The following is a 19,115-nucleotide window of genomic DNA, read 5'->3' on the forward strand; positions in this document are numbered from 1 at the left end:
ATTTGGGATTAAGCTCGTCTAGTCCTTATAAGAGAAGTACATCCAATAGAATTAATACTGTGAGCGATAGATATTATACCCTGAAATATGGTGTCATATCACCCACCCCTAATTATCACATCAGGGTTCTACTTTTATACTGTTTTTATCAAAAGAAAAAATCACACTGTTCTCATTTCCCTTTATATATCTACTAGATACAGATTATATCTGTACAGTATCATTTATTTTACTTTAATCCTGGATATATGGAGATATTTGGAGTGCATTATTATTATTAGTATCATGATATTCTGGATCATTGACTTCTGTTACTGTAAATTTGACAAAATTCTTGTATTCTTGTATATCTCAGTTAGGTATGTGTCATATCATATCATATGCAGTAATACATTTTTTAATAAAAATTTTCATTTTGTTGCAGTGGTGTATTCTTGAAATATATATATTATTTTAATTCAGTGTTAATTCAGTATCATTATCACGATAAATATCATTAAATATCATGACATTATTTTAGGGCCATATCGCCCAGCCCTACTCCATTCGCTACATTTGGGGTGAGCAGGAGAATTTGAGATGTGGTGGAGTGAGATCACCCAACATCCTGACCTAGAAAACGCTGAATGTCCCTGAATGCAATCAAATCCTTACAGCAATGTTCCAACATTAGTAGCAAGTAGAGACGGTTTCTCATACAAAAGCTGTATAAATTAATTTACATAGATTTCTATAGCTTATTGAGTTCATACAACACTTACTGTTTCTTACAATGTTAACAAATATTAGAACAGACAATACATACAAGCAATAATAATAATAATAATAATAATAATACATTTTATTTGTAATGCAAATTTCAAAGAGTTCAAAGAAATCTTAAAGTGCTAAATACAAGCAATATAAGCAGGTTTCCCGATACTTTCATCCATATATATTATATATATATATATTTTACTGAATCAGGTATTGGCTGTATTATGTGAAAGACATTCTTTTAAGTAGCCAATTTAGCAATTTTAGGGTGAATCCACTGAAACAGGTGTTTCTTCCCTCCCCTCTCTGTTCTCTCTCTCTATCTCTCTCACATGTGCTGAGACGCCTGGCCGGCCGGTCTTCCTGGATCTGTCCGTCTGTGGTTCCAGCTTTCAGGAATCAGCCCTGTCCTTCTACTCACCAGAATTATTTCACAGCCCTTCTAACTTCTGCTTTTTTTTCTCTTCCTTTCCTTTCTGTTTTCTCTATCTATCTCTTTTACATGTATGGAGATGCCCTGTTCCTGATGTTCGCAGCCTGGCTCTCCACTGCCCGCTGTGTTGTTCTCCGGCTCTGCAGCCCTGCACTGATTACCATTAACACACTCAGTATCTGTTTCTGTATTAGCCATAGCTCTATAGTTTGTGCCCATCACATTCTTATATTCATAAATTAGTACCTGTTATATTAGCCATAGTTCACATTAATTCTCTGTACTGTTTTGTTCTGTTATTTGTTTGTTGTTTGTTTGTACTGAGCGGGTCAACCCGAGTAGGATGGGTTCCTCGGACTGAGTCTTGGTTCCTTCCAAGGTTTCTTCCTCTTAAAGGGAGTTTTTCCTTGCCACTGTGTCACCATAAAATTGGCATCTCTGTGGTGCTGCTCATAAGAGGCGTGGACCTGTTTTACCTGTAAAGCGGCTTTGTGACAACCTTTGTTGTAAAAAGCGCTATAGAAATAAAATTGAATTGAATTTAATTGAATTTAAAGAAATAATGCACTGCTGACAGAATGAAAAGCTCTGGAAACTTTCTGGAGTAATGGAGCTCTATCCAGTACCTTTGTTTAAAAATGTTGGATGATAAAAGAACTGCACTAGATACTAGGGCTGCACAATATTGAAAAAAAATGACACTGTAATGTTTTTCTTAATGTTTTTTTTTATATTTTTTTTCCGACAATATATACTGCGATTATTGAACAATGCAGAACCCATGACATCACCAGCCCCGCCCCCACCTGCTTGCCAACTCACATCAAAGATCCGGACTGACTGAGAGCTTAGTCTGTGCTTTAGAATTAGCCGTTCACTTAAAACCCAAGGAAAACAGCAAAACAATGATAATCGCCCTTTAATTTGACTTTAAATGACCTTTTATAAGGTAAATAAGAGCTTTTTTCTGGGATTAAAAGTGTGAATTCAGCTGTAACTGGAAATATCTGCACTGATAAACTGTGCTGGACTGAGGTGCACAGGTTTCGACAAGCTGTCAGCTGCTGTGTTTACAAGCATGTGCTCAGCCATGTGGAGGCCATACCTTTACTGCAGCAATTAACAGAGGGATAAACTCTCTAGTAATATTTATAGTTATTTAAAGAAACACACATAAAAAAAGCCATTTAGTTTAGATGTAGTATATAAGCGGGTGTACTTACAGACTGCTGCTCCCGGCTCACTCTCCACAGAGATGCGGCTGAAGGCGGAGGATAAGCTGCTGACCTCGGAGAGAGTGCGTCGGGCTACAGGTAGAGGGGGTTTGGGGATGTCGTATCCGTTCTCCTCTTCTTCAAACTCAGAGTCCCGCGGTCCGTTCGAGCTCGCCAGCGGAGGCAGCTCTGAGTAATCTGAACACGGAGGAGAACAGAGCGTTAGAAACTCACCTCACTGCACACGAGCTGCAGATTACACCTGACTGAATAATGGAAACCCCTGGAGACGAGGCAGCTCCTCCACTGAGGCGGATAATTCAGTAGAATCTACAGGAGCTGAGAGAGCAACAGGGTACCTGAGTCTCGGGCTTGATGAGGCTGAGAGGCTGTGAGGGCCTGGGCCTGGATGTTGTACATCGCTTCATACATCTGAGGACCCTCAGAGTCCATATCACTGAGCAAACCCCTAGAAAACCAGCAGAGAGTACGGGTTATTTAAAAATAATATAAATATATATACTTTCCAGACAAAAAGTCATTAACAAACTAGCAATAATACAATTTCCATTGATATCAAATGAGAACACATAGAAGAAGCTGATTTTTTCTTTGTCACTGCTACTACTATACATAATAATAATAATAATAATAATAATAATAATAATAATAATAATAATAATAATGATAATAATAATGAAAAACATTAAAGTATTTCCTTTATAAAAAAATCAGTGTCTTTATTATTATCTGATTTGTCCATACTTATAAAAGTGGTGCCCAATGTTAGCATGTGAGCTAGCTCTAAGCTAACCTTGGCTCTCTCACCACTAAAGTTTGTATGTGCATTAAACTACAGTAAATTTAAGACAATTTAAGACCTTAATTACCCATTACCCAATATAAATACTTTTCAGAAAACAAGTAATTAACAAACCAGCAATAATTAAATTTCCACTGATATCAAAAAAGATCACATTCAAGAAGCTAATTTTTGTATTTTTTTTAGCAAAAAAAAAAAAGATTAACGCACCCTTGATTGTCTCATATCTCAGGCAGACAAGAAAGCTGTGGTCTGATTAGAAACCTGGTCTCACCACAAGAGGGCATAAAAGCGTTTGCCTTACTGCTCTATTTAAAAAAGGCTTCTTTTGGGTTCCGTATTTTTTGTACAATAAGGTGCATTTTAAAATCCTTTAATTTTCCCACAAATCGTCAGAGCTCTTTATAATCCGGTGCTCCTTATGTATGAATTCTATCAGTCAGGTATTAAGGAGCAGTAAAGCCCCTCCACTGAAGTACAGAGTTATACAGGAGATTCAGTTTAGTTCTCCAGAAGCATTAGCATTACCCGCTAACCATGGTAGGCGCTAGTGCTTTTACCGTTTAGAGGTGAGTATAATCAGACTGTAGACTAAACTTAGAGAAAATCTAGAAAACTAAGCGTACTGTAAACAAGCAGAAGCTCTTTACTCACCCAAATAAACAGTTTTCAGGAGAAAAATCTGTGAAGATTAACATCCAGCACTCGTCTGACTTTAAAATAATTATTTTTAAGAATTTCAGTTTTGTTTAGTAAGCTTAGCTTTACTTAACTTAGTTAACCTACCCCCGCCGACCACCACCTACCGACAAGACCTGCTGAATTAGAAGGAAAACATGGGGACACCCCTGTTCCTTACTAGTGTTGCATACCTTACATGTGCCTTATATATATATATATATATATATATATATATATATATATATATATATATATCTGGTGCACCTTATATATGAAAATAGATCGGAAAATACAGTAGATGTTTATTGATAGTGCACCTTATAATCCGGTGCACCTTACAGTGCGGAAAATAAGGTAGTTTACCTCTTGGTGAAAGATCATTGATTGCTAGAAATGCCTCTACAATGCACTAAAAGACATTTTTCCCAGTTAATTGACACAGAGATGGAGCGAATCAACGGACTGAGTCATTTTAACAAATTAACTGGTATCTAGGTCATCTATGAGGCAGACAACGTCACCTTTATTTGCAGTGGCATTATAAACATAAAAACCTGGACTACTAAAGACTGGAACACTATGGACTTTAGCAAAGAATCAAGGTATTTCTAGGGATCCAACAATGTTCGTATTTGAGTAAGAGGGCCTTGTGGTAACCATTTACACCTGGTGTGCTGGTCTTGGGAGCAATCGCATATCAGAACAGTCAGTTACCCCTAGTAGTTTTATGAGGAACACCAAACAACTCAGCAATAGGAACAGGATATCCACGTTTTGTTTTTAGTGGAAGGGCTTTCAATCAGCATTTTTCAGCAGGAGAACACTAGCCCACACAAAGCAAAGATGTTGGTGTGTTATCGCTTTTTCTGTTAATTAGAGCAACATACTGCAGGTAAAATTCACCTGGAATTGATGGAGTTGGATTGGGGAGGTCTGGGCACTACCTCCCCCAGGGAAGGACTGATGGTTGGCAGTACAGGGCGAGAGCTGGGGGTCATGTAGTCGGAGTCTTCATCACTCTCACAGCCGTCTTCTCCCGTCACTTGCTTTACTGCAGAAAGTGCCCTGCTATTATAACACACAGAGAACAATAATAAAGAAACAAAAAAAACTCTAGAATCATTTACATTTCATATTTATTTAAAAAATTCTTGGAAAGCAAAAAAGAAAGGCTTCCATTATAATAGATTAATACAAGATACAAGGCATTCCCCTGTATTTCAATGAATATAAGACTTACAGCTCTAGAAAAAAATAAGGAGCACTTAAAAATGAAGTTTCTTTGATTTTACCAAATTAAAAATCTATATTCTACCCAATTAAAGACATACTTTTGATTTTAGAAATAATATTACAATACTAAAAGATGTTATGCTTAAATTGTAGTATTTATGTAGGTTTTTTTGTGTTTGTATTTTTTCATTAATGTAGATATAGGTTTGGAAAAATAAAGAAAGCACTTCAGTTTCTGAATCAGTTTCTCTGATTTTGCTATTTATAGGTTTATGTTTGAGTAAAATGAACATTGTTGTTTTATTCTATAAACTACAGACAACATTTCTCCCAAATTACAAATAAAAATATTCTAATTTAGAGCATTTATTTACAGAAAATGAGAAATGACTGAAATAACAAAAAAGATGCAGAACTTTCAGACCTCAAATAATGCAAAGAAAACAAGTTCATATTTATAAAGTTTTAAGAGTTCAGAAATAATCAATATTTGGTGGAATAATCCTGGTTTTTAATCACAGTTTTTAATCATGCATCTTGGCATCATGTTCTCCTCCACCAGTCTTACACACTGCTTTTGGATAAGTTTATACTGCTTTACTCCTGGTGCAAAAATTCAAGCAGTTCAGTTTGATTATATTCCAGAGGTTTTTAATTTGGTAAAATCAGAGAAACTCATCATTTTTAAGTGCTCTCTTATTTTTCCAGAGCTGTATATGATTGTGATTGGCATCCTTTGGCCGAGTAAATGTACAACTAATAGGTCATTGCTTTACAGACAACTGATGCTTAAATAAATCAACACAATGAACATGAACATGTGACTTTAGCACACAGCGTAAAATGAAGTGGGAGCTCTGCCATTTCCACATACCTGGCTGCCAGGGCGTAGATAGCATTAGCTGAGGCAGACGGCTTCACTTTTGGGTTGTCGTATTCGGACCCTCCAGAGGCTGATGCACCAAAACTCTACAGTAAATAAAGAAATGAAGATCCATATTAGAAACAGGACATCGATCAGGATCTGCTACACAAAACTTTATCAAATCTCAGAGAAGACACCTTAAGTTAGTATTCATACAGAAAAGAGAACATTTTCTGAAGAAAATGCAGCAAATGAACAGCAATTCCACAATGATTCCATAAAGTTATTTGCAAAGAGTGGTGTTGGGTGACTGCCGTGTTGTCTCAGGTGGATGTTAAGGAGTTGCAAGGTGGTTGCAATGATAACTTAACTGGCTTTAGGGGTGTTACTAGAAGGTTATGGTAATAGTAAGTAACCAAATTGGTTGCTATCGGTGTAATTGGTTGCAACAGTGTTACTATTGACTACTGTCTGTATAATGTAGGTGGCTGCTAAGGTGTCCCAAATGATCACCATGGCGTTGGTAGGTTGGTATGGTAATGCAGTTGTTGGCTATGGGGAAAATAGTAGTTAAACTGTTGTAAATAGTTGCTAAAGGTGGTGTTGCCTCAGGTGGATACTAGGGAGTTAAAAGGTGGTTGCTATGATATCCGAACTGGTTGATAGATGGATAGATGGATAGATAGATACTTTATTTATCCCGAAGGAAATTTAGGATGTTGTTAGGCTGGTGCTCAGGTGGTTGGTATGATACAGGTAGCAGATAAGCAGTGACTGCTTTGTAGTCTTAAGTAGATGCTTTGGTATTGCTTGAATAGGGTGTTAGGGTGCTGCAAGGTGGTTGCAATGGTATCTCAACTGGTTTCAGGGGTGTTACTAGAAGGTTATGGTAATAGTAAGTAACCCAAATGTTCACTATGGTGTAGATATCAGCTCAGCAGTTCTAAATGGTGCTTCTAAAGGGTGCTTATATGTGGTTGCAATGGTATCCTAACTGGTTGCAAGCATTATACCTATTGATTATTTTTCCTATAATGTTGGTGGCTGCTAAGGTTACCCAAATGATTGCTATGGTGTTGGTAGGTGAGTAAGGTTAACCTAGTTGGCAGCTATGGTGTAAATAGCAATCAAGCTGTTGAAAATAGTTGCTAAATGTGGTGTTGGGTGACTGCTGTGTTGTCTCAGGTGGATGCTAGGGAGTTGAAAAGTGGTTGCTATGATATCCCAATTGGTTGCTAGGCTGGTGCTCAGGTGGTTACTATGATGTAGGTAGCAGCTAAGCAGTGACTGCTGTGTAGTCTCAAGTAGATGCTAGGGTATTGCTTGGTGGAGGGTAGGGTGCTTCAAGGGGGTTACTATATTATCCCAACTGGCTTCCAGGGTATTACAGTAAACCAACTGGTTGCCATATTGTACGTAGCAGCTCATCAGTTGCACTAAATGGCTGCAAGGGTGCATTTACACGGTTGCAATTCTAATTGGTTGCAAGTGTGTTACCTATTGACTATTTTGTCTCTAAGCTGTAGAAGGCTGCTAAAGTTTAGGTGTCCACAATTAATGAATAATTGCAATAGTGTCGCTAGGTGGTTTATCTGGTGTCTTGGGTGGATGCTAAGATGTTGCTAGATGCATGAACACAAAAATGCATTGCACAATATGGTGAAATCACTAATAAATTGTGCTTTAAGTCTAAAAATGCTTTTTATTTTGGTTTGAACATGATAAAAACAGAAAAATAGAGAGTTTAAGACCGATCCAGAAGCAGATTTAACAAAACAGAACCTCAGAAACTCACCAGCTGGTGATCCAGACTGACGGAGCTGTTGTTCCTCTGAGCCTCCATGGCTGAGGGCAGGGCCAGCGGGAGCGAGTGGCGGTTTGAGAGCTCTCGTGACCCGCGGGTCTCGCCCCCGACAGCGGGCGGCTGGGATGGAGCTTTGGGCACCGGGCGAGGGTTCCAGTCCGCCATGTTGCGGTTGGGTGGGGCCGGGGGTAGTTTGTCTCTGGGCGGGTCTCCGGGGGTGCAGGGCAGGGGGCGTCTCGGGAGCCGGTTGTCGGGTCCTGCGGAGTGCGGGCGGTCCGGGGGAGGAGGTGGGGGGAGGTCCCGCAGGGCTGGGGGCAGCGGTAAAGGCTTATCCTTGTGATGGGAGGGAGCCTGAGGTTAGGAAGGGCACATATAACTTATTGAAAGTCAGAAATGATTTCTGTAGCCACTATCGGTCACACACACCGATGGAGGGTGCACACGGGGCGGCACATGGTTCCTACTAAGGCTGCAACGATTAGTCGATATAATCGACAGTGTAGATCATTTAAATTTGTCGACTACAAATTTCATCGCCGAGTAATAGGTAATACGGCTGCAACTAATGATTATTTTGGTAGTCAACTAATCTGATAAATATTTATTTGATTAGTCCTTTAGTCGATTAGTCAACGATTATTTCTGCCATGTCCTCTATCTCTAAAAACAACAGAAAAACAGCTGAACATGAGATTTAAAAGGAATTTTTAATGTCCACATGTTGTTTAAACATGGACAGTACTGATATTTAGTGATTAAATATGTAATCTGTTGTGTTTGGGCACTTTTGGAAACACAGACCAAGTTTCTTCTGACAGGAGTAAACACGAGGTAACCGCATGGCCTCCATCCACATGGTTGGGCACATGCTCGTAAACACAGCAGCTGACAGCCTGTGGAAAGCTGTGCACCTCAGTCTGCAGTACAGATATTTCCAGTTACAGCTGAATTCACACTTTTAATCTGAAAAAAGCTCTTATTTACCTTTTAAAAAGCATTTAAATGCTGATTAAAGGGACGATTACTGTTGTTTCACGGTTTTCCTCGGGTTTTGAGGGATCGGCTGATTGTACAGCGTTTTTGATGTCACGGGTGTGTGCTTTTCTGTTTTTTTTTTTTTCTTTTAGCTGTTTTTTAATATCGTAATATAAATCTGCTTTTAGCTACAGAACACCAGTGAGTTCTGGAATTCACTACAGGAAACACTAAAAATCTAAAACTCAGCTCACTGGTATTACTCAGTCATTGCAAACTTTTAATATCTAACCACCTTCAGACAGCCTGTACCTGCTTTACATCATCTTATTTATTCTTAACTTTTAGTTCTTATTTTTAGTTCTTCTCAGTTCTGTATTTCCTTTTTATTTCTTTCATTATTTTATTTTTTATGTTTTAATAGTTTTGTATTATCTTTTTTTTACTTTTTTTTTACTTATTTTGATTGGTCTCTTATATATTTTTTAGTTTTATTGTACTATGTGAAAGTTAATTTTAGCTTAACTCTACTTGTTTTTTTGCTGTATTAATCTTATCTTTTGATCTTAATTTTTTTATCAATTAAACCAACTTTTATTGTTTTTATTCTTTTTTTATTCTTATCTATTTTATCTGTTATTATAAAATGATTAAATGTAGTTATTTTCTTTGTCATGTCAATCTTTGTAAAAAAAAAAATTACAATGCTCGGCTACAGAGGCTACAGAGTCAAAATAAAGGTTGATTGATTAATTTGCAGAAAAAAAAAATATTGCAATGTCAAATTTTTTCTAATATCGTGCAGCCCTAGTTCCTACATGATTCACACATGGTTCCTACGTTCACTTTTTGGTCCCCTGAACCTGGTTCAGGTTTTAATACCACAAACCACCAATACTAAACCACTGAACTGAACTCTGTAGAAACTCTGCAGGAAGACAGAAGACTGTCCTGGAGGTTTTACCTTGGACGTGGCTCCAGGACTGGAGGCTCCTGGAGGATTTGGTGGTCGGTGCTGCAGCAGGTCTAGACGTGGGGGAACAGGGGGCAGAGAGGTGGGAGGAGCCATTGAAAGTGGTGATGGGGGTCTTTCCACCTGCAGAACATCAAAAACAGTGTTTTTATCATTTCATGACTTTAAATTACAAAATATAAAAAGTTAAAGGGTGTTGCATAATATGAAAATGTCTATTTAAAGACATTTGCAAAGTTACTCAAATACTCAAATTTGGCACAACACTGGTGCTGGCTGGTGACGGCACTGAGAGTATGCACTCAGGCAAAAAAACACCTACAAATCTGATGTGTATCTGATCTAGGACCACATATAAAAGTGAACACATCCGATTCTTAAATAGAAAAAAAAAAAAAAAAAACACAACAAAGTCAGATTTGGGACCCGTTTTACCCCTTGATCCTACCCTTTCTTTTTGAGTGTAATCCCTCCTCTTAGAACAGAGTTAAAACAGGGTTTTATCAGTATATCAGTAATGTAGCTAGAGAACTCGCTGCTAATGTTGCTATGTTAGGCATCTCTACCCTAACGTTAGCTAGCTCTACGCTAACCTTAGTTCTCTCCTCAGTAATGTAGCTACATAACTCGCTGCTAATGTTACTATGTTAGCTAGCTGTTTTCCCACCGCCATTAAATGCACAGTCTGTAATGTAATACCTACAGCAAAATTACAGTAATTAATTAGTAATTTAAGATCTTAATTACACAGATTTTAATTGAGGACACACTTACTTTACTACAGGCCAGCTTGCTCATCATGAGGTGAGGATCTTCTAGTCGGTCGTCGTCATCATCATCATAACTGGGGGAGGGGGCGCCTTCTGCTCCGAACATCCCCCTGCAGCCACCATAGGAACCCCCGCTGTTGTCCTTTGGGTCAAAAGGATCCACCACGATGGGTTCAGTACCCTTAATCTCACAGCGGCAGAACGGGCAGCCCTGACCCTCAGACTCCTGACAAACAGAAGAGAGAGAGAATGATGAACGCAACACATTATACTGTATTTTTCACACTATAAGCTGCACTTAAAATCCTTTAATTCTCCCAAAAATCATCAGAGCTCCTTATAATCCGGTGCTCCTTATGTATGAATTCTATCAGTCAGGTATTAAGGAGCAGTAAAGACACTCCACTGAAGTACAGAGTTATACAGGAGTTTCAGTGAAGTTTCTCCAGCACAGAGACTCAAAACTGGAGCAGTATTAGCATTAGCTGCTAACTGTTCGTTGTTCTGAGGTGAGTATATCAAACTGTAGTCTGCAGTGTGTTTACCTTGTTAAAACAAGCTACATAGGATGAACCGTGTGCTGATAGTGCCCTGGCTTACCAGAACACTAAGGGCTGCATTAGCCGCTAATGCTAATGCTGCTGCACCCAGCCTTAGTGGAAATCTGGACATCTAAGCTGACTGTAGATAAACGGAAGCGCTTTAGTCAAACAAATAAATAGTTTTCAGGAAAGGCATCTGTAGATGTAGATTTACACCCAGCACTCATTAGACTTTAAAATGTTTTTTTTTTTTTTTTTTGGAATTACAGTTTTGTTTACTTAACTTTTAAGTTTTTAACTTTAAGTTTAGCTTTACAGGTCTCACCACCACCCAGCGATGAAATCTGCTGAATTTAGAAGGGAAACATGGCGACACTCCCGTTCCTTACTAGTGTCGCATAAAATGCGCCTTATAATCCAGTATAATCTGGTGCATTTTATAGTCCAGTAAATTACGGTACACACTGCTACATACACTGCAGCACTGACATTTCACATTAAGTAAGTACATATGTAATCTGTTGTGTTTGGGCACTTTTGGAAACACACACTGAGTTGAATTTAAACTGTATGAGTGAACTTTTGACCCTTTATCTCCCATTGCGTTTCTGTTCCCAGGACTTTGTGTAATGCAGTACTTTTACAAATTAACGATTAGTCGAAAATGAAAATTGTAGTCGACAATTTAAAATAATCGAAATTGTCGATTATATCGACTAATCGTTGGAGCCCTACCTGCCACGCAGTGAGACAGGACGTGCACATCAGATGACCACACGGCTCTATCTTCACATCTTTGTCGTTCTCTGCGCAGATCTTACACAGCTGAAAGGTGGAGCCCATTTCACAGTAGAGCTCATATTGTTCCTGAAAAACAGAATGAGAAATGAGTGAGAGTGAATAATAGTGTGGGAGTGTGTGTGGGAGTGTGTGAAAGACACAGTAAACAGACAATAATAACTGAGCAGAAGTAATAAGTGAGAGATGCTGACCTGTGTGACTTTGATATGATCTTGTGGTGAAGGTTCACAGAGTCCTGTGAGATCTGGGTTCTGCGTGCGGCCGTCTGGAAACAAATAGCTGCACCAGAGAAAAAGACGTTTTTAGTCACTGAGGAATTTCTACCAGTGTTCGTTAGGAATTGAAAAGCAAACACTACCATGAAAAAATGTAAATATAATCCACAAAATGCATTGCTTTACCTCACTAACATGCAGAATTAGGGGTGCACAAAATTGGAAAAAGTTTACATTTCAAGTGTTGTATGTTATAATTAAATTTCTCATTTTTATCCCATTTTCTCCCCAATTTAGACAGCCAATTATCCAACACTCATTAGGACTCCCTCTATCACCAGTGACCCTATAACACCAGGAGGGTGAAGACTAGCACACGCCTCCTCCGACACATGTGCCGACACTCCGCCTCTTTTGCTGAGTAGCATCACAGCGCTAACGCTCGGAGGAAAGTGAAGCAACTCGGTTCTGATACATCAGCTCACAGACGCAGCCTTGTGCTGATCCACATCACCCTAGGAGTGATGAGGGGAAAAAGCACCATCTACTGTTCTACTGTACCCACCCAGAGAGAGCAAGGACAACTGTGCTCTCTCGGGGCTCCGGCAGTTGATGGAAAGCTGAATCACTGGGATTCGAACCAGTTAGTTTTCATTTTAATTCCAAGTTTGTAATATTCTTTCCTGATGGTTGGTGCTTATACAGAATTATCCTAATTTGGGTTATGACTGTATCTAAAAACACACTTACAATCCTTCCCGGAATCCGTCGATGAGAGCCTGGAAGAGGGGCTTGTTGTGAGGGATGGTCTGCAGGATGTTTCCGTCTGCAGTAACGTAGCCGATGGCCCACTGGCCCAGCCGAGTACAGCTCAGTCTGAAAATGTAGCTACAATACAAAACAAAGCAGACTTCAATTACATTACAGTACATTACAGTACAGTAAAATAAGGCTCCAGTGTTTGTTTGTCCACAAATAAAGAGCGGCGTAGAGAATATCTGTATCTGTTTTTTGAGCTTTTTTTGGAACCATTTTTCACGATAACTATACTCTTAGTGATATGACAAAACACTGAATTAAAAAATATATATATTTCAAGAATATACTACTGCAACAAACTGAAAAATTACATTTTATTACTGCATACAATATGATCTGGCAAACCCGTTACTGAGATAATTAAAAAATCAGGGCTGTCAATGTTAAAGCATTTTTCTCTCTCTCCATTTCTCTCTCTCTCTCTCCCCACCTCTCTCCATTTCTCTATAAATATATAAATATATTTTCTCTCTCTCTCTCTCTCTCAATCTCTCACTATCTGTTTATTTTTCTCTCTCTATTTCTCTCTCTCTCTCTCTATATATATATATATATATATATTTTCTCTCTCTCTATCACTCTCTGTCTATTTCTCTCTATTTCTCTTTCTCTCTCGCTCTCAATCCAATTTATCATGCATTCTTTATTCCAGCACCATGCGTTGATTTCCCCCCCCCCCCTTAAATATACAAGTATTTACTATTATTTTAACTGACACCACTAATATACATATAATTGCATTTTACATTTCTTACATTCAGTCTTTTATTTACATCGCAGTTAATCACAGGATTTTGTTTTGATTAATCGGATACATTTTTTTAATTACTATAATCACTATAATTTTTTTTATAGATTTTATAAAATTGTATAATTTGATCAGGTTTGGATCAGATGTTTCTCAGGGAGCAGACCTTAGAGAGGCTACAGATACAGAGCCGCTCTCTGATGAATATGTATGAGCTCTGGCTGGATTACAGGTCGTCTTATGATGGCTTCTCTTCTCTTTTGCGAGAACTGTTCTGTGACATCATCGGAGGTTCTACAATACGACTATTGATGGAAGGTACCAAGCTGTTCTGAGATCCACTGGGAGAGCGAGGTCTTTCTGATGGAGTGTGAATCGCCCCCTGTATGCCTCCGTCTCTACTACTGATTATCTAACTCTGCTCGTGTGCTGAACGGTCGCACGGACCGGCCGCTGTTGCGTGAGAATGTATAGTAGGCATCTTATCTGAAAAGGACAATGCGTGTGGGCTCTATTGTTACGCACAGCCTTTGTGTGTAGGAGCGAGGCTATAGAGCAGATGTAACACCTGCTCGCACTACACCTTTAAGATCCGCCTCTCCTGAGTATTGAGGCTGACTCCTCCTCTCCCACACACCGGTGGGAGATTACTCATTCACCAGACTATATAAACTGGACTCATGTACTGCCTAGTTGCGAGATATTGCCACATTGTGTCTTATCGAGCGTTATTGAATGTTACTGTTTCCCTGGTTTCTGATCTACTGCTTCCCCTTGACTACGATTCTAGCCTAGCGTGTCTTTTCTGGTCTTTTGAACCTTGCCTGTCTGACTACGATTTTTGCCTTCTGTTTTGGACTAATAAACCTGTCTGCATTTGCATCCAAACTCCTGGTTGGTTTCTTACAGAATATCTCGCCACCAATGGATGCAGCAGGGAACCGGGACCTTAATGAGGTTGTGGCAGAACAATCACGAGCAGTAGAACTCGTACAACAACAACTCAATCAACTGGGTACCGCGTTTAACTCACTGACTGAGCGTCTGGAGGCTCTGTTTAGCAACCAGCCTGCTAATCCCGTCCAGCAGGTGGTTAACCCACCAGCACAACCTCCTCCTGTACCAGAACCCCAGCCACCTGCATTAACTCCTCTCAAAGTCGCCCTCCCGGAGAAATACCACGGAGACCCAGAGGTATGTGAGGGATTTTTATTGCAATGCGATATTTACTTCGCCCAACAACCCCCGCCTGGTCCCAACGATAACGCTAAAATAATGTTTGTCACTTCACTACTCTCTGGTAAAGCCCTAAAGTGGGCTACAGCGCTCTGGTCTCAAAACCCCGCGATGAATGAGAGTTATGAACTGTTTGCCAGTACTTTCCGGACTGTTTTTGGCAGCCCAAAGGGGGGTAGAGAAGTTGGGGAACAACTACTGGAGCTCCGACAAGGCCGTAACACAGTAGCGGACTATGCCCTTACCTTCCGCACGTTAGCCGCGCAAAGCGGTTGGAATGAGGCTTCTCTCATCACGGCGTTCCGAAGAGGGTTGTCCGAAGTAATCCAGACTGAGTTAGCTTGCCGGGATGATGCGTTGTCTTTGAATGACCTTATCAAGATGGCCACCCGTCTGGATGTGTTACTGCAAAGCCGGCGTCATACGTCACGCGCCCAGCGTGGTCACGCATTGCCACAGATAGTTTCAGCCGAAGAGGGTGAACCTATGCAACTGGGACACACGCGGCTCAGTCAAGCAGAGCGCCAGCGCCGCATAGAGGGCGGTTTGTGTCTTTACTGCGGAAACGGGGGTCATATGAGAAGTGGCTGTCCTAATCGACCACTTTCAAGGCCAGGCAACACCACCCAGCGCACGAGTTCCGATTCGTGCGCTGACGCAGTGAGTATGCCTGATCCTCTCATCTCAATAAAGATGTTAACTGTACCTGTAACTGTACACTACCTTAATGAGATCTTTTCCTTTGCAGCCCTCGTGGACTCCGGAGCGGCAGGTAACTTCATCGAGAAAGCCGTGGCCGAGAAACTGAAGATTCCAGCCATAAAATTAGATACTCCATTAAGGATTCAAGCCATCAATTATCAACCCATTGGAGAGGGCACAGTAACGCACATCACTGAACCCGTAACTATAACCATTGGATCTGTTCACAGTGAACAGATTTCTTTCCATGTCCTCCGAGTGTCCTCTCACCCCATTGTTTTGGGTCTACCCTGGCTCCTTAAACATAACCCTAAAATCTCCTGGGAAGATAGAGACATTGTTCAGTGGTCCAGCAATTGTTTTGAAAACTGTATTAAACTGACCTTGGCATCTACCTCCATTGAAAGCCCCTTAGAACCCAGTCTCACTGACATTCCGGATGTCTATTTAGACCTATTAGAGGTTTTTAGTAAAAGAAGAGCCTCTGAATTGCCACCTCATCGACCCTGGGATTGTTCCATTGAACTGGAAGAAGGAAAAATCCCTCCCCGAGCTCGCATTTATCCTCTTTCAGTCAAGGAAACACAGGCAATGGAGGATTACATCCAGGAAGCCCTGAACCAGGGTTTCATTAGACCCTCTACTTCTCCTGCCTCCGCAAGTATGTTTTTTGTGGAAAAAAAAGATGGTGGTTTAAGACCGTGTGTGGATTATCGTGGTTTGAATGAAATCACAAAAAAGTTCCGTTATCCACTGCCTTTGGTACCTGCTGCTTTAGAACAGCTTAGGGGAGCCCGTTATTTCACAAAATTGGACCTTCGCAGTGCATATAATTTGATTAGAATTAAAGAAGGTGATGAATGGAAGACTGCTTTTTCAACTAACTCTGGCCATTATGAATACCTGGTGATGAGCTATGGATTGGTAAATGCTCCCTCTGTCTTCCAGTCATTCATCAATGAAGTTCTGAGAGACATACTGGGTAAATATGTCATTGCATTTTTAGATGATATTCTTATCTATTCTGCGTCTCTTCCTGAACACGTTCAACAGGTGAGGCAAGTACTGCAAAGACTCCTACAGAACAGACTGTACGTCAAAGCAGAGAAATGCCAGTTCCACCAGACCCACATCTCATTCCTGGGTTATCTGATCAATCGTGAGGGGGTCCACATGGATGAAAAGAAAGTGGAGGCTGTAACTGGATGGAAGCAACCTGTGAGTAGAAAAGATTTGCAACGTTTTCTTGGGTTTGCCAACTTCTACAGAAGGTTCATCCGAAACTTTAGTTTGGTGGCAGCTCCACTCACTACTATGCTTAGAGGGGAACACAAGAAGTTAGTGTGGAATCTGGCAGCTGAACAGGCATTCGATAAGCTTAAGACACTTTTTACATCAGCCCCTATGCTGAAACATCCCGACCCTTCTCTGCCCTTCATCGTGGAGGTGGACGCATCTGACTCTGGGGTAGGAGCGGTCCTGTCACAACGTCAAGGTAATCCTGCTAAACTGTTCCCATGTGCATATTTTTCTAAAAAACTGTCTCCCACAGAATGCAACTATGATGTAGGCAACCGTGAATTGCTGGCTATTAAATTAGCTTTGGAAGAATGGAGACACTGGCTGGAGGGAGCGCATCACCCATTCATCGTCCTCACTGACCACCGGAACCTGGAGTATCTGCGTACAGCCAAACGTCTTAATTCCAGACAAGCGAGGTGGGCTCTCTTCTTTTCACGTTTCTGCTTCACCATCACTTATCGACCAGGCTCCAAGAATGGTAAAGCAGATGCCTTATCCAGGCTTTTTGAAAAAGAAAAGACTCAGTCAGATCCTCAAACCATCCTCAATCCCTCCTGTATCCTTGCCCCTATCCAGTGGGATATAGAGGAGGACATAAGACAGGCTTCTCGGTCAGAACCCACTCCTCATAATTGTCCAGCTAATCGTGTGTTTGTTCCCGAATCATGCAGGGACAGGTTGATAAGATGGGCCCACACCTCTCTGGCTACGGGTCATCCAGGTACAGCCCGCACCTATCATCTGCTGGGAGAACGGTATTGGTGGCCTCGGATGGAGCCGGAAATACACGCATACATTCAGTCCTGTTCCCTGTGTGCTCGTACCAAGTCTCCCAGATCACTGCCGGCAGGTAAATTAGAGCCTTTACCCATACCTCTCAGACCCTGGTCCCATCTGTCCATAGACTTCCTCACCGACTTACCTCCATCACAAACATTCACCACTATTCTTGTAGTTATAGACAGGTTTTCTAAGGCCTGTAAATTGGTGCCTTTCACCACTATACCCACGGCATTCCAGACTGCAGAGGCTTTGTTCACTCACGTTTTCAGGAATTTTGGGATACCGGAGGACATTGTATCCGATCGGGGACCTCAGTTCACTTCTTCAGTTTGGAAAGCTTTTATGGATAAGTTGGGGATTACTGTCAGTCTCACGTCAGGCCATCACCCCGAAGCTAATGGACAAGTGGAAAGGCTCAATCAGGAAATAGGTCGTCTGCTGCGCCATTACTGTCATGACCAACAGGGGGAGTGGTCCCGCTTTCTGCCGTGGGCTGAATACTCTCAGAACTCTCTACGTAGCTCATCTACAGGTTTAACTCCATTCCAGTGTGTCCTAGGTTACCAACCACCATTGTTCCCTTGGAATGCAGAGAGGACAGACGCTCCTGCTGTAGACGACTGGTTCACACACAGTGAGAGGGCTTGGGAACAGACACACGCACGTCTGGGTTTGGCTGTCAGACGACAAAAAGCACAGGCAGATCGACATAGAGGTAAAACCCCTTTATTTAACCCAGGTGACAGAGTTTGGCTTTCCACAAGGGACCTCAAGTTGCGCCTGCCCTGTCGTAAACTCAGTCCACGGTTTGTTGGACCCTTCAGAATACTGCAAAGAATTAACAATGTGACTTATAAATTGCTTTTGCCCCGTAACTACAGAGTCTCACCCAGTTTTCATGTGTCTCTCCTCAGGCCGGTTATTCCTGGTCCACTGGATGATGCCTCCCCTCTCTCATCACCACCTCCAGCTCTGGACATCGACGGCAGTCCTGCCTACAAAGTCAACACCATTGTGGATTCACGTCGGAGACGGGGGCACATCCAGTATCTAGTGGACTGGGAGGGGTACGGTCCCGAGGAGAGGAGCTGGGTGTCTACATCGGACATACTGGATCCCTCTCTCATTACGGATTTCCACTCCCGCAGGCCGGAACGTCCTGCACCCAGACCTCGGGGCCGACCCCCCGGCCGGACTCTTGGCGCTCCTGGAGTAGCGCGTAGGGAAGGGGGTTCTGTAACACCTGCTCGCACTACACCTTTAAGATCCGCCTCTCCTGAGTATTGAGGCTGACTCCTCCTCTCCCACACACCGGTGGGAGATTACTCATTCACCAGACTATATAAACTGGACTCATGTACTGCCTAGTTGCGAGATATTGCCACATTGTGTCTTATCGAGCGTTATTGAATGTTACTGTTTCCCTGGTTTCTGATCTAC

The 19,115-nt window shown here is 41.3% G+C and overlaps 2 protein-coding genes across 3 annotated transcripts in view; both read right to left on the bottom strand.

Moving 5' to 3' along the window:
• grik4 (glutamate receptor, ionotropic, kainate 4) overlaps window positions 1–19,115 on the bottom strand; it is a 1,128,391-nt gene that overhangs the window by 179,527 nt on the left and 929,749 nt on the right. The gene's annotated exons all lie outside the window — the stretch shown is intronic.
• The window catches only part of cbl (Cbl proto-oncogene, E3 ubiquitin protein ligase), a 94,198-nt gene that overhangs the window by 8,920 nt on the left and 66,163 nt on the right, over window positions 1–19,115 (bottom strand). Inside the window, exons 6-15 of one of the 2 annotated variants that reach the window (XM_022675213.2) lie at window positions 12,836–12,973; window positions 12,062–12,149; window positions 11,805–11,936; window positions 10,532–10,753; window positions 9,749–9,880; window positions 7,801–8,160; window positions 6,015–6,109; window positions 4,811–4,975; window positions 2,763–2,872; window positions 2,413–2,601 (exon numbers count right to left, since the gene is read on the bottom strand). In XM_022675213.2, the coding sequence (XP_022530934.1) occupies window positions 2,413–2,601; window positions 2,763–2,872; window positions 4,811–4,975; window positions 6,015–6,109; window positions 7,801–8,160; window positions 9,749–9,880; window positions 10,532–10,753; window positions 11,805–11,936; window positions 12,062–12,149; window positions 12,836–12,973 (1,631 nt within the window). The remainder of the gene's footprint in view (window positions 1–2,412; window positions 2,602–2,762; window positions 2,873–4,810; window positions 4,976–6,014; window positions 6,110–7,800; window positions 8,161–9,748; window positions 9,881–10,531; window positions 10,754–11,804; window positions 11,937–12,061; window positions 12,150–12,835; window positions 12,974–19,115) is intronic. The other variant, XM_022675217.2, reaches the window with a different exon arrangement.

The sequence above is a fragment of the Astyanax mexicanus genome, chromosome 18, assembly GCF_023375975.1.
Source record: "Astyanax mexicanus isolate ESR-SI-001 chromosome 18, AstMex3_surface, whole genome shotgun sequence".
Taxonomy (NCBI): Eukaryota; Metazoa; Chordata; class Actinopteri; order Characiformes; family Acestrorhamphidae; genus Astyanax; species Astyanax mexicanus.